Source organism: Cylas formicarius, unplaced genomic scaffold (assembly GCF_029955315.1).
Source record: "Cylas formicarius isolate icCylForm1 unplaced genomic scaffold, icCylForm1.1 PGA_scaffold_9__14_contigs__length_23061073, whole genome shotgun sequence".
NCBI classification, from domain to species: domain Eukaryota; kingdom Metazoa; phylum Arthropoda; class Insecta; order Coleoptera; family Brentidae; genus Cylas; species Cylas formicarius.
This window is the reverse complement of record NW_026844365.1, coordinates 252,019-273,000: the sequence shown is the minus strand read 5'-3', so window position 1 is coordinate 273,000 and position 20,982 is coordinate 252,019. Positions and strand designations below refer to the sequence as shown.

The window sequence follows — 20,982 nt, the reverse complement described above, 5'->3', positions numbered from 1 at the left end:
GGCGTCTTACACTGACCTTTTTCAAAACACGTTATTAATGAGGCGATGGTCTGCGCTTATTATATATGTCCTGACCATCTCAGGCGGTTAGCCTTTATATACCTTACAATATTTCCCTTTCATACAATTCCTCTAATTCTTCATTATGCCTGCGTCTCCATTCATTAGTGTTTATATCTTTATACCTACCGTATATACTTCGTAGTATTTTATGTTCCCACACCAACAATTTATTTATTTCTCTAGAGATGAGTTTAGACTTAAATAGGTGTGGTACCGCATAGGCTCTGTTCGCTGCTAGGGTCCTTGCTGCTGCATCTGCTTAAATGTTCTCTCCTGTTTTTGTTTTTTAGTTGAGGAGCTTGTTCACATTCCTTCATCGTACCACTTGTTGTTCGTATCTTTTTCCCTGCACACTGTCTAGCGGTCGCGTATACAACTTCGTTAACAGAGTACCACTCCCTTTCTAGGTCTGTCTCGACTTCTCCGGATCTTCAGCTTCCTCCAGTGCGTGGAACCTATTACTGACAACTATTTGGTATTGTTGCTTCTTTCCATATCTCGAAGCTTCTCCCATCTTGATATCCTTTCTTGTTTTTGTGTTACCTGTGTCGATATTCTTGTCCTTAGTCTGGATTTAACCAGGAAATGGTCCGTGTCCCCATCTAGTCTTCTCATACTTCTTGTATTAATAATGTTGCTGGAGTGGAGTAGAGACGGAAGGAGGTTATCCGTGACGGAACGTGGATAATAAAGCAGAGAAGAATTGGCCGCGTAGGTGTCGACTCAAAGGCTGTAGCGGTACGGTGCCAATAGCATCATCCAAAACTATTCCGGTTTTCGATATCGGTTGCCAAACGATTCGGGCCATCCGCGCGTACGAGAGACGTGACAAATCGCTTTCGTATCAAAGACCGTATATACGCGCGATTTTCAGACTTCCCTTACAAAATTTGAATCATCTCGCCGGTTGGCAGACCAAAATAGAATGCGGCGCGATTAATACGTTTAAATTGAATAAAATACTCATCTATTTCCGAACGATTCGCGTCTATTTTCGTATGCGTCGACTAATCGCCGGCCGCGTAAGCGAAAGCCCGGCCCTCTCCGGGCGTGGCTGGCACCGGGACCGCCCGACGGGACGTGGCGTGGTGGCCAGGCGACCAATAAGACGTCTCTGTGAAATAAATTAATGGTGATGGTACTTAACCAAAAAACGCGGAGCAGCTACGCAACGGCACAGAATAAAGTAGAGAAGTATCGTTTCTTATTAAACCATATGCGTTTAAATATAGCTAGAACATTACAGCTTTTTCGCGCAAATAAAAACAATAAGAAACATTGGTAGGTCAAGAGATATCGCTTTCTGGTAAAAAGTCCCTTTGACGGGATTTTTTTTTGTAGTATTGAGCGGGCGGTGCATCCATTACCTCTTTCGAGAGGTATTTTGGTTTCCTATACTGCGGCATTGGTATTTTTAAATTTGGTCTAGTTGCGCGACTCTTAAAATGTTAACTTTTTATCAAATAAAAAAATTGGATTAAAATAATTTCATTTATAATAAATTTTTGTATGTCAAAACTTCAATAAATTTAAAAGTCCTTGTTTATTTTAATTTCAGTCGCATTATCTTTCAATAAGGACTCGAAATGTTGGTCTCAATTTTGTTGGAAGACCATTTAAGCCCCCTTTTCTCAAGTAAGCGGAAAAGGTGCTCTACAATACGCAAATTGCAATAGAGCCAAACCCAATGAAAGTATCACACGATTTTTCAAGTAGAATCCACACATGACGTGAATACCCAAAAATCCGAGTCGACCGCTACAGGAGTCGGAGTCGGAAGTTAGCAGTCCAAAAAAAATTTGTGATTTACTTACTGAGTTCTGTGTGTCCAATTGCCAACATTACAGTCTTGATGGCATGGGATTTAGTATTTGGGGTCAGCCCCCCGGTGTCTTCGGAACGGCCCTGATTGATCCGGACTCAGTGCACGGTATTGGGCTAAAGGAGTTGCTGACCTTCTACAGGAGGGGCGGCATTCTGGACGCCCTCTAGAGCGGCCTGGGGGCACAACGGGCCCATCTGGTGGCCTAAGTGCTTGGACGCCCGCGAGGGCGCCCCCCTTTAATACCAATACCAATACCAATACCAGCCCCCCGGTGAAAGAAGCTGTATAATTGTTAGTTATCTGCATACTAAATGGAATTATATAAGTTTAAAACAGGTGCAAATTCCAATTTGAACTCCTTCAAAGTCGGAGCAGGTAATTGCTACGAAAGCGTACAGTGTTATAATATATTCATGTGACTTTTGTTGCCACCTCTTTGTGATACACTCGTCCACCTTTCTTTATAGAAGACAGCAGCCAACAACACCAAAATTTCTCTGTAATTTCTTTACATTCTACGCTGTGTAATGGGCCAGGCAATGTGGACTTTTCATAATTGGTGAAGCTTTTTAGTTGACGTTGAAATAATATTTTCTCGGTTTAGAGTATATGGTGGCTAAATTGATTTTGTACGTTTTTCACTGTTGTTTTTCATAAATTTTTCTTATTTGACTGCCTATCTGGCAGTGTAAATGAGTTCTCCAATTGTCTCTTATTAGACAATAGTGCTACCCCATCAGAGTTCCAATCTGACCGCAACTATTTGTGTTGCGTTGTTCTTTCGATTTTCAATTGTGATTATGGTTTGTGTTTTGTGGTGTGTGCGCCGTACGGTGCCAATGTTTTCAAAATTATTTTGAGTGTATGGTTTGTACGACTTTCACTTTTTTTATTTCCCGTTTTGGCTTAGGGCGTGGCGTGGTGTGACGCACCGCCCCTCGATGGACGTGTTTACGTGTTTCCGCGTAACGTTCCTTTCCTTTTTTTCGAACCGTTTAACCGAAATAAACGGCGTCTGAGGACACTTTGAGCGATTTATCGCGTTGTTTTGTCGCCGCGGCCGATGACAAACGCGCGACGGATTACGGATTATTAGTTTGGCAGGTACGAGTCGCGACCTCGGGGCAGTTTCCCCGCGTTCGCGCCTTGAGACGACTAAGTGAGCGATGATCCGCTGCATTTTGCGTACGAAAATAGTAAGCGTCGAGCCAAACCGCGTCGATTTTAATGGTTGTCAAACGGAAAAGTCGCGCAGTCTCTGATCGGGTTCGCGTCCACTGTTTAACTACCTGCTCAAAGTGATCTTATGAGATAAATTAACATCTCGCCTACTAGTAAAGACAACGTTTTTCCAAACAAACTTCTACAGTTTACTGTAATACTATGTAGAAATCTTCTGCGTCAATTGTTGATGAGTCGACTTTAGTGACGTCTTATTGGCTTCTTCAGATCTTGTCTAGCAAAATGGCACTTCTGGGCCCTTAAGTAGATGACGCGTTGTCCTATTAAATTATTCTGGGGAATACTTTTTAGAAAACTTCTGAATTCCTCCTGCCATCTCAAACAGCCAACGAAATTCGATTTGAAACCGCAAAAACTTTAAAAAAGCAAAACCTCGTAAATCTAATATTGCAAATCTAATCCCGACATCGTAATCCTAAAAGCAGATAAAGGAAATTCTACCTTGGTCATGAACACAAATGAATATCAGGAAAAGATTCAAGATGGATCATATCGTCAACTTATAAAAGATCCTACGCCATCTAGGGAACGTAACCTTAAATCTGTCATTAAGTCTTCTTCTCTATCACACTCCGTGAAAAAATGTGTCACCCTTCATGAGTCTAAAATTCCTTGTCTCTACGGACTCCCAAAATTCACAAACCTTCGACCTATTGTCGGCACCATTGAACATCAAAGAACCTTAAGACAAATAAACTCATCGGCAGTTGCCGAACACAATCGCGAAAGCGGACATAAAATTTCATTCGATAAAACTAAAATTCTTTCAACAATCTTAACCACGCAGTCAAGCTCTGAAGAAGCCAACAGTATGATTGGAAAGAAAAGCCGTAAGAATAATGGTAGATCTTCTGACGGGCCACCGCAGATGAACGTAGATTCTGCCAGGAAGAGGAGGATACAGCCGCACACGTACTGTGTCACTGCGAAGGCCTAGCGAGAGTGCGTTTCCATCTGTCGGGCGATACCAAACCAGAGGCAGATAGTTATGCGAGGGAGTTAGTTGGGAGCCAGAACATAATCCTTGAATACTTCTTCAAAAAATTCTGCCGTTGTATCTTCATGGTAGTCATGCTACAACTGTTTTCCTTTTAACGTCATTGGTTGGTCAGTTTGGTCGGGTGGTAACCAAAGGTGGATCCACTGACTTCGCGATTGGCCTCCCGTTGACTAGTTCGGCCATGCTTAAGAGGCGATAGGGAGAGAAGTGGGCGTGGCGGCAGTATATCACGCCCACGCGTCTCGCGATTGGTCGACGCGTAACATGGGGCAGATCCTGGCTTGTCCCGATCGATTGGTAGTTAATTCCGCGAATGTAGTGCGCGTCGCGTATATTTTGACGCCACCGGAAAAAAAGCAATCCCGGCTATTTATACGGGTTTTAATTGCTCGTAAATCCTGGTAGCCGGATGATTTGCGCCATTTCGTCGGAGGTTTTACGACGCGCCCGAGTCAATAGCGTTGTTACCTAACCGGCGGGCCGCTTTTATGTCGCGAAAATCGTTTGTTTTTCGTTAAATAAGTCCAGGCGGGCCGGATCGGGCTAACGCGCAGGCCGCTGGTCGTCCGTTTCGCCGAGGTCGTCTATTTTCCATTGTTTGGGAGAAAAACCGATCGCGTTTTATGAAGATCGAGCGTGAGTCACGCACGCAATCGAAACAAAAAAAAAATAAACGTTCGCGCTCACGCACAAACGTTAAAGAATTTTTTTTTAAAATTTGGTTAGGTCGCGTTTCTTCTTCCCTTCGATTGGGGATTTGTGGCCCGCCGTTTCCGTCCCGTTGCGAGGGTCGCGTCGATCGACGCCAGTGGCGGCGCGGAATGAGTAACGCGAATCGTGTTGTCTAGGCTAATAATACCGGTCGGAACCAATCGCACCTTCGCAAATAAACACGGGTCGTCCAAATTTAAGCGAGTTCAAGTTCAAGTCCGCCGCCTCTCGTGTGCAACGGGGCTCGGATCTGGCGATCCGGGCTGTATACTCCCTCCGGTGGTTGCGCTAAAAATAACGCATAATGGTGCCAATTGTTTATAGCCAACAATGTATGGACCCCGCGACCGGCCAAGATGATAATCGCTCTATTTTCATATCGTTCGAGTCCCGCGCTAGATCAATGAATTAATTATGAACGACGTTGCCCGATTCAACGTCATTCGTCGGGTAAAGTCTGTTCATAGATATAAGAAAGTGACTAACTGATACGAATTAAGGAAAGACCCGGGCAAGCTGTAAGAATGAAATACGGCCGAACAGGTCCGTACTTTGCTTAGAATTTAATTATTTGGGGTTTTGTTAGGAAAGATACTAAAACTAAAATAAAATTACAAATTATTTTTATTACCTACTTAAATTACTTAAAATTATTCACTATCGCTATCATCGCCTGTTCTAATTATTATTTGTTCTATATTATTTGCAATATAATAAATAAACAGAATTTCTCAACTCAAAAGTTTTTAACTTTAGGTAATAATCTTGTTGCATTGTATGTTAATGACCACCCTTGGATAATACCATTCAAAAGTAATCGATCACTTTTTTATAGCTATGAACAAACCATACTTTCATATTTTCCATTATCTCCACTGGCAGACTTTTCTATTGTAATGTATATGTATATGTCGTCTGGTCTGGGCTTGGTGTAATTGAACTTGGTTAATTTGAAAACGATTTTCGACAATTTATAATTTATCTTGATTTTTTATGGTTTACTATGTTCAATCAGTAATTTACCGACAATTTACAGAAGATGTTCGAAGGTTTATTTATCTTTATTTATCGCTTGATTTAGCAATTCTTATTTTAAACAAGCCTTGTGGTTTAGCATTCTTCTAGGATTTACTTTAGAAACGGCTTTCAAAGATTTTAATGATTTTCCATATTTTATCATGATGTCATGGGCTTGCGAATATTTCAATGCCAGTTTAAATATCCCATGCTCGTAAACATTAATTTTTTGATTCACATAAGGAATGGTGAGGATTTACAGTAATTTATCCATTATCGTCGATATTTTATCAACGATTTTTCGACGTTTTACAAATGATTTTAAAATATTTGCAAGATTTTCAAAGATTCGCGATTATTTATAGTAAGTTATTGGCGCTTTGGCATTATATAGCAATGATTTTTTTGTTAGTTTTAATTATGCATTCTTCAACTAGATGTAAATGCCTGATTCATGTTCTACATCTCGAAAGATTTACGTTTATTCAAATAATAATTCAAATTTTTTGTTAGTTTAAATTTGCACTGCAGTTCGAAAGATTTGCGTTGATTTACACCAGGATTTTTAAGTATTTAGAGTTGCTTATCGTGATCTTTTGATGATGTACGTTGACTTATATGAACGATTTATCGGAGATTGCGTTCGTTTAACGGGCTTTATTCGCTGAAAATTTGGCGACTTGGCCGTCGTCGCCCGCGGACCACCCAGTAACCAGGAAAAAGCCACGGAGGGTCCGAGCCGGGATCCGTAGATATGGACTACGCGGCGGCATATGGGTCATGAAGGCGGGGATCTAAAAATATTTTCTATTTACGTTTTTAAGGTTTGTTTGTTATCTGGCCGCTGCGCGCAGCCCACTTGTATATGGTGTAATTAGTCGAATTCCCGTGACCCAAATCGCGATGGGAAAAAAAGTTGACAGGCGGCCCAGAAAATAAATAGAAAAATAATTAGGCAATTTTTTTTCGTCGGTCGTGACGTTTTTCCGTGATACGGGGGAGTAGGTGCGCGGCGGGTCCGAAAATGCCGGTTTATCCGACATCGAATAAACAATAAATCCTGCCGCGATAATATTTGAAGTCGCACGTATAAATAGACGCGATTTGGTGGAAATAATTGCCCGCTGCTCGATGCCAGCAACCGCGCGCCAGTGTTATTTAACGCGGGTCGTAACTATTCGGTGGGCGGATCCCGAATAATAATAAAAATCCCTACGGTTTGTTGCTTTCTTTTTTCTCGGTGTAATCGTGCGTTTAATAAATAACACGTACGCCCGTCAAAAAACGTTCCAAAATCGCCGCGTCTATTGGATTCAAATCGGGCGTAAGTTCGGCTTAAGCGGTCGCGTGTCTCCGCCTCGGTAAATTTCACGGCCGTTCTAATATAATGTCCCGGTGCTGACGGACTCGTCTTACATTCTTTTGTATTCTAAATTTATGCCGGCGTTTCGAACGTGCCGCCGTCGTCGCTCGTTGTTCCACCGAGCGGATCGACACCGACCGTGTGCGATAATCGTCCCAACTTGCCATTGGTCGCCGCCGCCGCCGCCCCCCATTCGAAACGGCTAATTGGCAAAAGTTGTCGCTCACCGGTCCGACTCCCTAACAAGTTTTCGAAATAATAATAACATCGTTATTATGCGCTTTCATTAATTGTGCCAGTTCCGCGCGAATCTCTCCCGCCTCTCCGCCCCCACGCGGGAATGGGGTTGTGACCCGGAACACGCTACCTATCGATTTTCTAACTTGCTAATAGTTTGTACCGTATCTCGTATCGATAATGTATCGACAATATCGATATGCAGGAAAAATCACTCCGTTGACTGTTTTCTCCTGAGACGATGTTTTTAAGGTGCAGTCTTCAGTAACCAATAAAGATAGTAATAATAATAAATTGCCTTTATTGTTGTATATTGTTATATGCAAATATGCAGTAGAGAAGGGGCGAAGTCTAGCACGAGCTGATCCACTTAAACTTTTAAATGTTTAAATTGACAACTAAATATGAAGTTGTAATTACATTGATAAATTAAATATAGTATAATAGATGAATGTAATAGTAATAATAGTAAATAAAAAGAGTAACATTGAAAATCAAAGTATTTGAGAAGTTTGGAAGTTTAAAACTGAATTATTTAAAAAAAAAATTAATTTAATGTGATTTTACTGAATTTAAAATTAAAAATTAAAAGGGCTTTTTAAGAAGATGAGCTGCGGAACAAAGATAAACGATATCGTGGCAGTGAGATTCTGTAGGGGTCAACTGGATTTTGTGGGAAATCTTATCAAATTTATGCAAGACGAAAATAAATCTGCAACAGCTGTTTTGAATTTTTTGCAACCTATATTTATTAATACTATCAAAACATGGGTAATAGAGGACCATAGTTCTTAATCGAAAGGTGATTGAGCTAAAAGTTTCCATAAACTGAAATTAACGACAGTTCTATGCCTGTATAAATGGATCAAAACCAAATAAGACTTTTTCACCAAGAAAGATACATAGTCTATAATCAAATATAAAACCAAGATTTTTATTACAATTCACAATTTTCAAACGTTCACCGTTAATTAATAAATACATTTGGGATACTTGTTCAATGCTAGGTTTAGGAGAAAAGAACATTACACTGCATTTGTTAGCATTAGGTTGAAGTTATGCAAATCCAAATCGATATAAATTGAAGCAATATCAAATAATTTAGGATCGAAGGAGTAAAATAAATGAGTGCCATCAGCAAATGGATGCAAATTCATTCCAATATTCGATGTATGTATAAATGTCAGGTGTGTAAAAGTAGACTAAAAGTACTAAAACCTTTAGGAAATCCAGGTTGACTGTTAGTGACAGTATGATTAGAAATAACATAATCATAAATTTGTACATTTATGAGTTTCTCCACAACTTTGGCGCGGCAGTATGGAGGGTCATCTGAAGCATTCTAGCAGGTACACAATCAACACCAGCAGAATTTGACTTAAAGTTTGAAATAATGGCTTTAATTGAGTCAATAGTTGCGAGTTTCGGGGCAATTGTTAATATTGCTAAAAACAGATTAATATCACTGGGATTTTTTAAGTTAGGTAGTATTTCCAAAGTAGGTCGGTCACAAATTTTAAACATATTTAATGTTTCCCATATCTGTTTAGAATTCCTAGAATCTAAATTGTAAGACAAATATGCCGATTTTTCTTTACGTTCTGTACTTGTAAGCAGTGTAGTCAGCGATAGATTTGGATTTTTTATATTTCCATCATTTCACGAATAGCACGTGTTAATCCAGGAGCACAGGTTTTGATGATCTTAGAAACGACAAAAGGAGCATGTTTATCAAACAATGAAATTGATCTTCTGATCAATATAATTTATGGCCCCCATTCCTCTTTGTGAACCACACAATAAACTTTTTATTATTCGCGCTTAATTCGGAAAAATCCGCGCCGCCGATGACTCATCGTGAAATGGTTTATTTATATTCCCATAATTTTCGCGTTATTTCCACTGAATTTTCCAAATTAAAAAAAAAAACTTTGTTTTGGTCGACGCGAGCGGCAGCGTCGGCGATATCGGATTAAACAAACCGTCCGGCCTTGCCTATTAGTTAAAATAAACAAAGATGCGCGTTCTCAAAAACACTACTTTGTCGTGGATTTCGTTCCGGTGATACGCTTTGGAGACCGTCCAAGATGTGAAATTTCGGTTCCGACCGCAATCCCGAACTACGTTTAAATCGAGCAAGGTGCGTATCAATTAAAAAATACAAGCAAAATCTGGCGTATCGATAATATCGATACGACATCGATACCGTCGATATTGCGTGCGTTCATGTCGATATCGGATCGACATGCACCGAAATGTCGATAAACGATCATCTCGATATCGACGTAAATAGTCCCGAAAATCCCGGCAAACAAGCGGCATTTGTAAGGACCGTAAAAATTTCCGCGGCTCGTGCCGACACAAATATCAGAACGCTAATTGATGCCCGGTCCGTTAATAGCGAAAAGAAACGGACGCCATTGGCGCGCGACACGGCCGTACTGACTTCCCGACTCGCGACGCGTCGATTTTCTGTTGCCGGAAAGGCCGACCCACGGCACTGGCCCGCTCGGGCGAACATCTGCCGCCGCCGCCGTCTCCGCCGCCGCCGTCAAGGAATCACAACAAGAGTGCGTATGTGTCGTAATGCGGGTATATAAAAATGGCCGCAAAACGAGCGGTTTGGCAATTATTTCTGGGTCGCCGCCGCTCGCGACTGACGACCCCAAAAATAAGTAAATATTCGGCGCAGATGGTGCGCGTTTCCCTTTGAACGGCCATATCGCCGATCCCGACGTGCGTTTCGTCTGTGGTATCGCAGTGATCGGAGGCCATCTCCACGCCGACTAAGGCTGTACATACGCCGACATGTCAATACGAGGTTTCATTCTTTTAGTTTGCCGAATAAACGAAAGCATATTGCACCGCATCGCAGCACGCAATCCATTCCGCTTTTCTTTCGACTCGTAGCTTTACGGGAACGCTTAAAAATAGCGCGGACGAAGGCGGCGAGTCGCGCTTATAAAGCAATTTTCGTGTCGGAATTCAGTCAATGTAGCGCGAGAAAAAAAAAGAACGAGAGGCCCGATTACGAAACTCCGATTGCAGCAGCCGCGCCGCGCCGCACCGACTCTAATAATCAAAACAAATTGGAAAACCTAAAGGAGCCCGCAACGCGCGGTTCTGTCGGGCGCGTCGCGGCTCTCGCGACCTTTCGTCCGCTAGCTCCGCGGACGATGCGGTCCGCGTACGGGCCCCCTTACGGCGACGAATCCCGGCGAGATTTTATGGTCGGGAATTTTTCACTTAAAGCGCGCACGCCCGATCTATTTTTAGACCCGCCAGGCGGCGCTGCCTTCGTTCGGAATTCCCGTTTATAGAGAGGTCTTTACACCACGTTATCTGGACCAAGGCAATTTTCTTACGAGGCGGAGCGACATCTGGATAACGACGGTTGTTACATTTACGAGCGAGTGCTTATAGAACTGAAACCATTGAAGAAATGCTACATTTGGTCATGGAACCAAAGGATTGCTTACTGGAAAGGTTCACACTTAGGGTACCAATTTTACTAGTAAGGTGCAGAAGGATGTGGGGAAGGAAAAACTATGAGAAGGCAAGGTTGCGTGTTACTGGAGTTATGAATATAACCCCTGATGCAGCAATGGAGGTTCTACTCAATGTTGCACCAAACAGTCTACATACAAGGTGAAGCAGTTCCCAATAATTGGTGGATATAAAAACAAGCATCACAAATTTTACAGGGCAGACGAATTTCCGTGACTGCTTCTAAACCGCGTACGGTATATAAAGAAAGCCTACATTTTTTCAAAGAAGCAAAGTATTTGGAAGTTACATATCCAGGTCCAGCTTTTTTGCAAGGAAGCAAAGTAAATACTTCTCGATAGATATGAGTGACCTTTGATCAACAGTTTACCTGGAAAGGGCACATTTAAAGAATCACACTTAGGGTAAGAATTGTACTAAAAGTAAGTCGTGAACGTGGAGACGACAAGGTTGCTGAGTAGCGAGTCTGTGCATTACTGGAGCTTTGACTACAATGCCCGACGCAGCGCTAGAGGTGCTACTAAGTCCTATGACTGCTTATAGATATAACTGAAACCGCGTGAAGTATATGAAGCAAGCTACAATTTTCTAATGAAACAAATTATTTAGGAGTCACATTTGAGCAAAAGCTTATTAGGGCAACAATTTTAGTACTAGGCGCAGAAGGATAGTCTACCAATACAGATCTATATAGAGGTCCATCGAGAACGAACTATACTAACGAGCCTCCATCAAAGCTGTGAAGTTTAATCATAGAGACGAATCTAAGATCGAATGAGATAAGATTTTTGAATCTTGACATCTGGACAACTTTTCCGCAGTCGGAAATTAAGAAATTAAGGATATTTACCGCCCCGTGGGTCGATGCCGATTAAAAAAAAAATCCGTTCACGTGCGTCCTACGCGCGTCATTGGCGTCGACGACGGTTCCGCGTTCGGAGGCGTGCGGTGTGCCACGAGGTTCGGTATCCGGGCACTTTCTAAATAACAGGTTATATGGATAGGACGGACCGCAAGTCTTTGAAACGCGATAACTTCGGAACGGAGCGGTATTGGACGCCGTCTCCTGAGGTCCGTCGAAAACGTACTCGATCCGACCTCGGCGGCCATTTTTTTTCAATCGGTTTCCACTTGTTCGTTGAAAATCGCTACGAGATTTGTTAAGTGCCTGAATTTTTAAGATATCGCACAGTGAAAATTGATATCTGCGGTTTGACGCTCTCTGATATTCTCAAAAAAATGTCATTTACAAGATGGCGGTTGGCATTTGGTTAATTTGACAAAAAAAATACCTTCTGAAAAAACCATAGTGACATTTTTCAAATTGGTAATAAATAAAAATAATGAGCTAAGGGGGAGGGGTGAGGAGAATTAATTATGGGGGGTTATGTTGAGAAATACAATTTAGATTATATTTACAAATTGTGACTTAATTGTCACAGATTATTTAATATTTCTTAGGTATCTGGAAGGCAGTTTAAATCTTGACCCTTCTCGTTAGCTCACTTATTATTGTAATAAACAATATATTAATAGTATATTATGCAACAAGTGAGGTAAACGGCATTTATTTTACGAGTTTATTTGACACGAGCGGAACGAGTGTTTAATAAACGAGTGAGTTAAAAAGTTTACCGAACGTGTTGCAAAGTAATTAACTTTATTTTATACAAAAGTCACAATCTAAAAGTCTCTGAACACTATCACTCTCGAAAAACATTAAATTACAACTAAAATTAAGTCGGTAAAAGCCAAATATTTAAGGATGTAACGAACACGCATAGTAGGCCCACCTGGACGTACCATCGTAGGCCCTGACCGCTGTGTCAGTACTGACGCGAGTGTCAGTCGGCAACGAGTTGATACAGAGATTTTACCGCGTATAACCGTTTAAATTCTGTTTTCATCCCAACAAACTGTTCCTACCCACTTTTATAATAATAAATACCGTTTGCTTGAGTGCGGGTTGTTACTCTAAGTAAGCTAGTGTAACAAGGATAATTTTTTTTTCAAAGAAACTTCCACAGGCTACTGTAATGCTTTTTACAAAACTTCTGGATTCCTCCTGCGTCGGTTTTTGCTCAGTCGAATTGCTGACGTTTCGCCAATCATCCTCTTGACTTCTTCAGAGCTTGACTGAAAATTCAAAGTTTTGGTTAGTATTTGGGAGTATTTTTTATATATTTTATACAGGGTGTGCTGGTTTTGCGCAGAAATTAATTATACACCCCTCACCGCGTAAACGGACTCGTTTTTCCGAGCAAATTAGTCATTTAATTCCAAGCCGAGATGTTTTTCGTGTTTGCATAATAAAATCCCGAACGGTTTTGTTTTGAAAAATAAGGCGGTATGCGCGCGAGTGGGCGACGCCGGCGGCGTCGGCGTCGCTCCGCCATAAATATTGCACGCAGGTTTCGAGAGAAACGCGTTAAATTTATTCCCACGGGTCCCGTCGTCGATGACGCAATCGGGAACGATTCACTTTGCGTAGAAATTTCGTCTCCCGCGATGGCGGACGGGTCCGAGTATTATACGGGCGTGGCCATCTTCTTCCCGTCGTAGCCACGCCCAGACGTAGCTGCGCCGCGGTTCACAACATAACCTCACCGGCCAGGTTTCTCTGAGCAGTTAACCCTCGTGGAATCTTAAAGTATTAATTTTAAATACGTTAAATTTAAGCTCGAGTAGGTAGAGGGGTAGGGTTTTGACATTTTTCCTTCCCTTTTTGCAGAATCGAGTCATCGCACTGAACCGAGCTCCGGCTACTGGCAGCTGGAGCTGGACAAAGACTTGGTCGATACAATCTCGGCCATCTACCCGGACTGGTTCAGGGACAAGATGGAGGGGGGCGGCAGCGCGGGCGGCGGCCAGTCTCCCGCGCGCGACTCGCCGCCCAAGGCGGTCATCGACACCTCCCCGATCCTGATGGATCAGAACAAAGAGTGTGAGTGTCTTCCGGGGTCTACAAGAAAAGCCGTTCTAAGCGTCACTAGTGAAATCTCGCAAACCATATCGCCCTTAAATAGAGATACATTCATATTCAGAAGAAATATTGAGACCATAAAATTAAAAGAAATTATGATCACTGTGTATCAAGGCGGATGAAAATGTTTCTCTAACTGTTAGAGCAGCGGTCGCCAACCTGTCGATCGCGAGCTACTGGTAGCTCGCGCAGGCAACTCTGGTAGCTCTCACAACAATTTTAATTTAAAAAATACAAGCTGCAAAAATCAGAGAAGCTTCAAAATTCCACAAAAAAATCTAATAGTCATGTGGCTTCCGTGTAGGTAACCCACCGTTTATTCCAAAATTAATTGGAAGAAGTTGGCTACCACTGGGTTAGAGGATACTCAACTCCTTATGTGCAGGGTCCTGCGTTAGAGCGTGGGTCATTTATAGCGTCCTTTTTGCCAATATTAAAAACAAAGTTTATTACAAAAGTTGTGGGATGTGGATTGATGCATATTTAAAAAATATTTTTAAATATACCGTCTGACATCGTTTATATTTTTTAATGACACGTTTAGGTTGCTTTTGGTGTTCTCTCGTATGAACGCTTGAAAAAAATAGAAAAAAATCTAGATATGTTTTGTGTGAATAGTAGCGCTAAAAGTCTAATGTGACAATAAACAGGTTTTTCTTATTTTATACAGGGTGTTCAAAATTTTGATACAAAATGGCTTCTTTTAAATCAGCTTTTCTTAGTATTTTTAAATGGCTCATCCTGTATTTTATTTCAATATTTAATGCAAAATGGTTAAATTGTTGTGTTAAAATTCTCAATTGTTTGAGAGATATTTACTAAAATCCACAAACATCCTCACTAAAGTAAAAAAGTATTTGAAAAATATCACAGACTGTCGTAGTAAAACAATATGTATTTATCACTTTACAGACTTTAACAGGAATCATTGGCGGCAATTCATTTTAACAAAATTTCAAAATTAATAGAAATACGCACTGCTAGGGCGAAAAAAAAATTAAAAAAAAAATGTTAATGGGTATAGGTCAACATAAAAAACTTTTCTAAACTCTGTACCATTGTGCGGCGTTGCCGATGCGACGAAGGTATCCCGCTTCTGATGAAAAAACTGCACGCGTTCGCCCCACTATGTCGCGCGCCAGGCCGGTCGTCCGTGACACTAAAGTCCGCGCGAAGAAAAACGAAATCTTTTGCTCGCCCGCCATTGTCTTCCTTCTCGACGCGTAGCGCGCCAATATCGACGGTTTTTGTTTTTTTTTTGTTTTTTCACGCGAAATTTCCGTTCGGTTTTTGAATGTAGTGCGCGGGACGGCAGCATGGTCGCGCCCGGATCGGCCCCTGGTGATATCCGTTTCGTTTGTTGCAGCCCTGAAGGTCAAGTTGCTGTTGCGGAGGCCCTTCGATCAGCTAGTCGCTCAGGGAATCATGCCTCGTGAGTATATTCCGAGATTTTCCGTTTCGTTCTCGCTCGCATTACTTTACGAGCGGCCCCCGACTGTAAGAGTAGACGGAGGGCCCGAAAAACCATCCCCAAAGTCGGCAGATGTCGCCGTTCGGACCTCCCGGATCCCCGGATTTGGTGTCGCGTAATGCGACGTCACGGGGAGGGCGGGCGACGACTTCAATCCGCGGCACCGGGCGGTCGGGGCCGTCCCGGGGGGTGAAAGAGTCGACCAGGTGGCCGTACTTGAGGTTACGCAAGCGAGGCCGCCGAAATCGGCGCCGGTCTGAGTCACATCGCGTGAAATTCGGTCGAAGAGCCTGGCGATTTCTACATTTTATAAATACGGGGGCTGTTCGGAAAGTATGAAAGTATTAGAAGCATATTTTAAATATTCACTCTCTGTTTCTAATACAATTGGTTCAGAAAATATCAGCAACACGAAGAAACACGAAGGAAAAACGCGAAAAGCTCTTGTAAAGTTGCAGCTGGAAATAAATAAATTAATAAATAAATATATATATATATATATATATATATATATATATATATATATATATATATATATATATATATATATATATATATATATATATATATATATATTATATAGCATAGCTCGTCCAGTTTATCATAAGGGATGTTTTGAAATCCCTTATGATAAAGACATAAAAAAATATAATTTTGTCTAAGTTGGGCTTTTAATTGCAAACGAGATTTTTTTTTTATTTTCAATGAAAAATATCGAATAATCTAAGTGGGGCGGGCTCTAAAATTTTAATTAAGAAAAAAGTCTCACGCTAGATTTCCTTTCTCGGTTATTTTTAATATTATGCGACCGGATATTGGTGTTTTCCTTGCTTTGAAAGGGGGGAAGCGTGTAATTTGACGCGCATCAGTGGTCGCGATCCCTGCCTCCCCCCACCCTTTCCGCTCCACTCCAATTTTTGCTTTGTTGACCGGAGCTAGAAAATTTGCTTCATATAACCTTTAAAAAACACTTTGCTGTAACACAAACGAAACTAAGAGAGATTATATACAATTTTTTTTAGGTATTTATTTCTGTTTCTTAATAAAATGGAGATCCTTAAGGACGTGATTCTATGACGATTAAACAAAAAAAAAGTTTACATCAATGTATTGAAAATTAAAAATAAAAATATTGCTTGTCAGACCCCAGTTTACCCCAGACAGAAAGAAGTATTTCTTTTTAAATTTCAACTCTGTATATCGAAAATATAAATATTTTTTCTTGAAACCATCCAAGGTTCAGCATCTTATTATGAAACACACTGTATAATTGTTACTTACAATTTTGGACGAATTTCGTATGTATGCTTTTGAAAGGGGATTCGCATAAAACCCCTTTTCATTGGAAACGGATATGTTTTGAATTATTTGTTACTCTAACGAATAATTTACCATTTTTTTAATTTTTTGTTATTCATTTGTTAATATTTCATTATTACTTGCACCTCCTATATATACTTTTCAAATGGATATTTTTAAAACTTATTTTGAACTCTAAAGAATGATCTACAATTTTGTTTATTCTTTTGTTATTATTTATTTGTTGCATGCACTTCAAAAGGGATAGAGATAAATCTAAAATCTAAATATAATCTAAAAAAAATCTAAAATTAATAATTTTAAAACTTATTTTGAGCTCTAAAGAATAATTTAGATTTTTTTTTTAATTTTTTATTATTCATTTGTTAATATTTAATTATTACCTGCAACTCGTATATATACTTTTTAAAAGGGATTCGCATAAATCTACCTTTATGGAAAATTGACATATTTAAAACTTATTTTAAACCCTAAAGAATAATTTACAATTTTTTAAAAAAAAATATTGTTTAATTATTACTTGCACCTCTATGGATTCACGCAAACGCGGCCGTTCGTTTCAGCGCACAAGACTCCGGCCGTGTACCACGGCCAGCGGCGCCAGCTGGAGCGGGCCAAGACCGGCGACATGCTCAAGGCGAAGATCCAGCAGAGGCCGCCACGGCAGGAGCTCGAGCGCCGCCACATCCTCGAGGCGGACGCGAACCACGCGGACCCGAGCCTCGCCGAGCGACAGCGCATGCTCAAAAAAGCGCGCCTCGCCGACCAGCTCAACGACCAACTGTCGCACCGGCCGGGTCCGCTCGAGCTCATCCAAAAGAACATCCTCCATACGGAGGAGCCGATCGAGCAGGCCGTGAAAACCGGTCGGATTCCGTACAAGGCGACCAGCGAGGGCCAGCTGAACCGGCCCCAACACCCGCAGAACTACGTCAACCCCGAGGAAGACTCGCAGAGCTCGGAGGGCGGCGATAACGTGAGTCCGGGGCCTAGCGACGTGCTGGAGACGGCGGCCAAGTCCGCGGGCATCGTGGTGTCGCTGCTGCAGCCCGCCGACGGTACCGTCGTCGTCACGCCGGTACTGAAACAGGAGGGCAACGAGATAGTGTTCGCGGCGGACTTGTGTCGATCGGTGCTGCCTCAGGGCTCGAGCCCCGCGTCCCTCGTGTCGTCTACGTCGACCCTGAGCCCTCTCTCGTCGGTCGCCAGTCCGGTGCCGTCAATCGTGTCGCAGCCCGCGACCCCGGCGCCTCCGCCCCCGCCGCCGCCGCCGATAGCGCTCGCGTCGCGACCCAAGTGCGACGCGCCCGGCAAAGACAAAAACAACCGCAAAAAGTCCAAGTCCAAGTCGGTGCCGAAGGCGCGCACCATCAAGTTCCACGAGTACAAAGGGCCGCCGAGCGCACAGAAGAGTCCCGCGGGCGGCGCGCAGTCGGGCGAGAGCTCGTACGATCTCCTGCTGAAGCAGCAGACGTTGCTGCTCCAGTTCCAGCTGCAGCTCCAGCACAAGTACCCGCAGATCATCTTGCCCGCGTCGCAGAAGACAGAACCGCAGGCGTCGAACCCCAACGCGCAGCAGCAGCAGCAGCAGCAGCAACCGTCTCCCGCGCCGTCGACGTCTTCGGAGTGTTCCGTCGCGCCGGGCCGCATCTCCGTCCGCCTGGAAGACATGAAGGTCAGCGACCTCAAAGCGGAACTGAAACGTCGCAGCTTGCCCGTGTCCGGCTCGAAGCCGCAGCTGATCGAGCGCCTGAAACCGTTCGCCGCCTCGCCGGACAACAACCTCGGCCACACCGTAGACTCGTCGAGCATGGACCACAGCCACAATTCGCCGCCGTTCCAAGACCTCGGCTCGCCCCACGACTCCCTCAAGGAGGAGCCGTCGTCGACCGATCTGATGGAAGTGGGCGAGGCCGCGAGTCCGGCACCGTCGCAGGACGCCAAAACCAACGAGGACATCGTCAGGGAGCAGCAGCGCCAGATCGAGGAGCTGCAACGGGAACTGACGCTGAGCCAGCTGAAGCTGCAGGCGGCCACGCGGATCGAGCCCAAGGCGCAGATGGTCGCGCTCCAGAAACACCTGCAGGCGCGACAGCAGCAACAGCAGCAGCAGCAGAATCTCGCGCTGCAAATGAGGCAGCTGCAGGCGCTGCAGTCGCGGCAGGCGGCGCGCGTCGACGAGGAGCAGCAACGGTTGCAGCAGCAGCAGCACGTCGCGTTCCAGAACCAGAAGAACCTCGCTGGTCTGGTGCTGAACGGCACTGACGCGGCGATGATGTTCAACCAGCTGATGCAGGGCAAGGCGAAGGTGGCGAACGGGCACTACCATCACGCGCGCACCAACTCGCTGCCGAACTTCTTGAGCGACGGCGCGACGCCTCTGCCGGACGTGAAGGCGGAACCGACGGAGAAGGACAAGAAGGACAGCGTGAAGAGCCAGATCGTGGACGACGTGCTCGAGATACTGATCAAGAACGGGGAATTGCCGCCGAGCGCGGCCAACGACCCGGCCACGCCCCAACTGATCAAGCAGCAGGAGCCCGAGTACCCGACGGACGCGGACGCGATAGACGTGAACGGGCTCGGCATCGATCCGGCCGACATCTTGGACACGCTCGACAACCTGGACGGCATGGACTTTTCGCAGTTCGTCATGGAGATGGCGCCCGCGGACAACAACAACGTGCAGGCGGCGCAGGTCTGCGACGTCGTGCCCATGGACACCGACGATTGGCTGGAGTCGCTCTTGCCGGGCGGCGGTAACAACAACTACGGGGGCGGTGGCGGCGGCGGCGGCGCCGATTTGGGCGGCTACGACCCTCTGCTCGCCGTCTCGCAGGACCCCTTCGACCCGTTCAACCTCGAGGAGTTTCGGTCGACGGCGGACCTCGCGGCCTCCATTTCGTGGGACAAGATCGACTACGCGACGTAGGGCGTGGCCGGCCGCGACGGTGCCGGCAACAATTGACATTCCACGATTCCACGAACGCGAGTTAGTTACGGGAAAATGGCCGCCATCGCGCCGGACGGGACCAGGGCGGCCGCGGACTAGCCCCGCGCGTGTGCGTGTGTGAGTGCGCGCGCGCGCGCGCTTAGGTTAAGTAAGTAATTCGGTGGCGCGAGTCGGGGACCCGGTGGTGGGCGGGGCCCGTCGGCATTCCTAGTCACGTTAACGTACTTAATCGAGGGAGTGGCGGCGGGGCGTCGCGGTTAACTTTAAATCGACGGTTGTACGACGACGTCCGCTCAAACTGAAACGAAAAAGCCGTCACGCCAACTGTTTTCGGACCAAATTTTTTATACGCAATAATTTAACTAGCTAGGGGAGTAGTTTAGGGTAATTCGTAACGATCGACGGGCTCTCTGTCCGCTCCCCTCGCGCCCGGCCCCCGGGCACTTCCGCTAATAGATTTTTTTTCGCCTAATACTATTGTATAAAGAGCATTAATTTTTTTTTTTTGGATATTACGTATACTTATTATATCGCGATGGTTATTGCTGTTCCGGCCGGATCGGTCAATAAATAAAATGTTATTTAAAATGGATACGTCGTTTGAGTCGTTTACCTTCACGCGAAACTGTAGATAGAGGTGGTGACGAGCACCCGCAGAAGGAAAATTTTGATTTTAAAATATTGATATTTGAACCAAATGTTCTGGCTGGCCTAAAGGTACATCACCTCCACGTGGGATAGGTATTTTAATGGCAAACTGCATATAATTAAAAAAAAATACATAGAAATAAAAACTTGCCGTAATACACAGCGGCACAAGCAGTTATACCCCCAGTACGAATACAATGAGCATTAATCGGCATATTTGCGTTCTTTTAAAACGTAAATATCGACGCAAACAAAAGCTGCGTATTTATTAATTCATGCATTAATTTAAGAGGAAATTAGGTCCTCCCGAAACGTGCATATCGACGCAAACATAGACTGCATATTAATGCATTCGCAGTCATTCATCTTCGCCGCCAGTACGAGTTAAATATAGTATGCACTGATCATTAAGGGGCATATTCAAAATTTCGTTTTCTTAAAACGTGCATATCGACGCAAACAAAAGCTGCATATTATTTCATTCACTTGTCCAATGCGTATCAGTCTTCGAGAGGTTATGCCGCGAGCACAAGTTTAGTATATTATGCATTGAGAATTAAGAGGCATATTATTCGAAATGTCGTTCTACAACAACCATATGCAATGTACCTGTAGGTATAAGTTGAGTATAGTATGCACGGA

The 20,982-nt window shown here is 43.8% G+C and overlaps 1 protein-coding gene across 4 annotated transcripts in view; it reads left to right on the top strand.

The window, feature by feature from the left end:
* The window catches only part of LOC132707507 (myocardin-related transcription factor A), a 29,092-nt gene extending 8,814 nt beyond the window's left edge, over positions 1 to 20,278 (top strand). For 2 of the 4 annotated variants that reach the window (XM_060679396.1, XM_060679395.1), the window contains exons 2-4: positions 13,697 to 13,909; positions 15,315 to 15,380; positions 17,303 to 20,278. In XM_060679396.1, coding sequence (XP_060535379.1) covers positions 13,804 to 13,909; positions 15,315 to 15,380; positions 17,303 to 19,671 — 2,541 coding nt within the window. In that variant the 5' untranslated portion in view covers positions 13,697 to 13,803 and the 3' untranslated portion in view covers positions 19,672 to 20,278. Of the gene's footprint in view, positions 1 to 12,705; positions 13,121 to 13,460; positions 13,616 to 13,696; positions 13,910 to 15,314; positions 15,381 to 17,302 lie in introns of those variants that run through there. The other 2 variants (XM_060679397.1, XM_060679398.1) reach the window with 2 other exon arrangements.
* Positions 20,279 to 20,982: the final 704 nt, after the last annotated feature.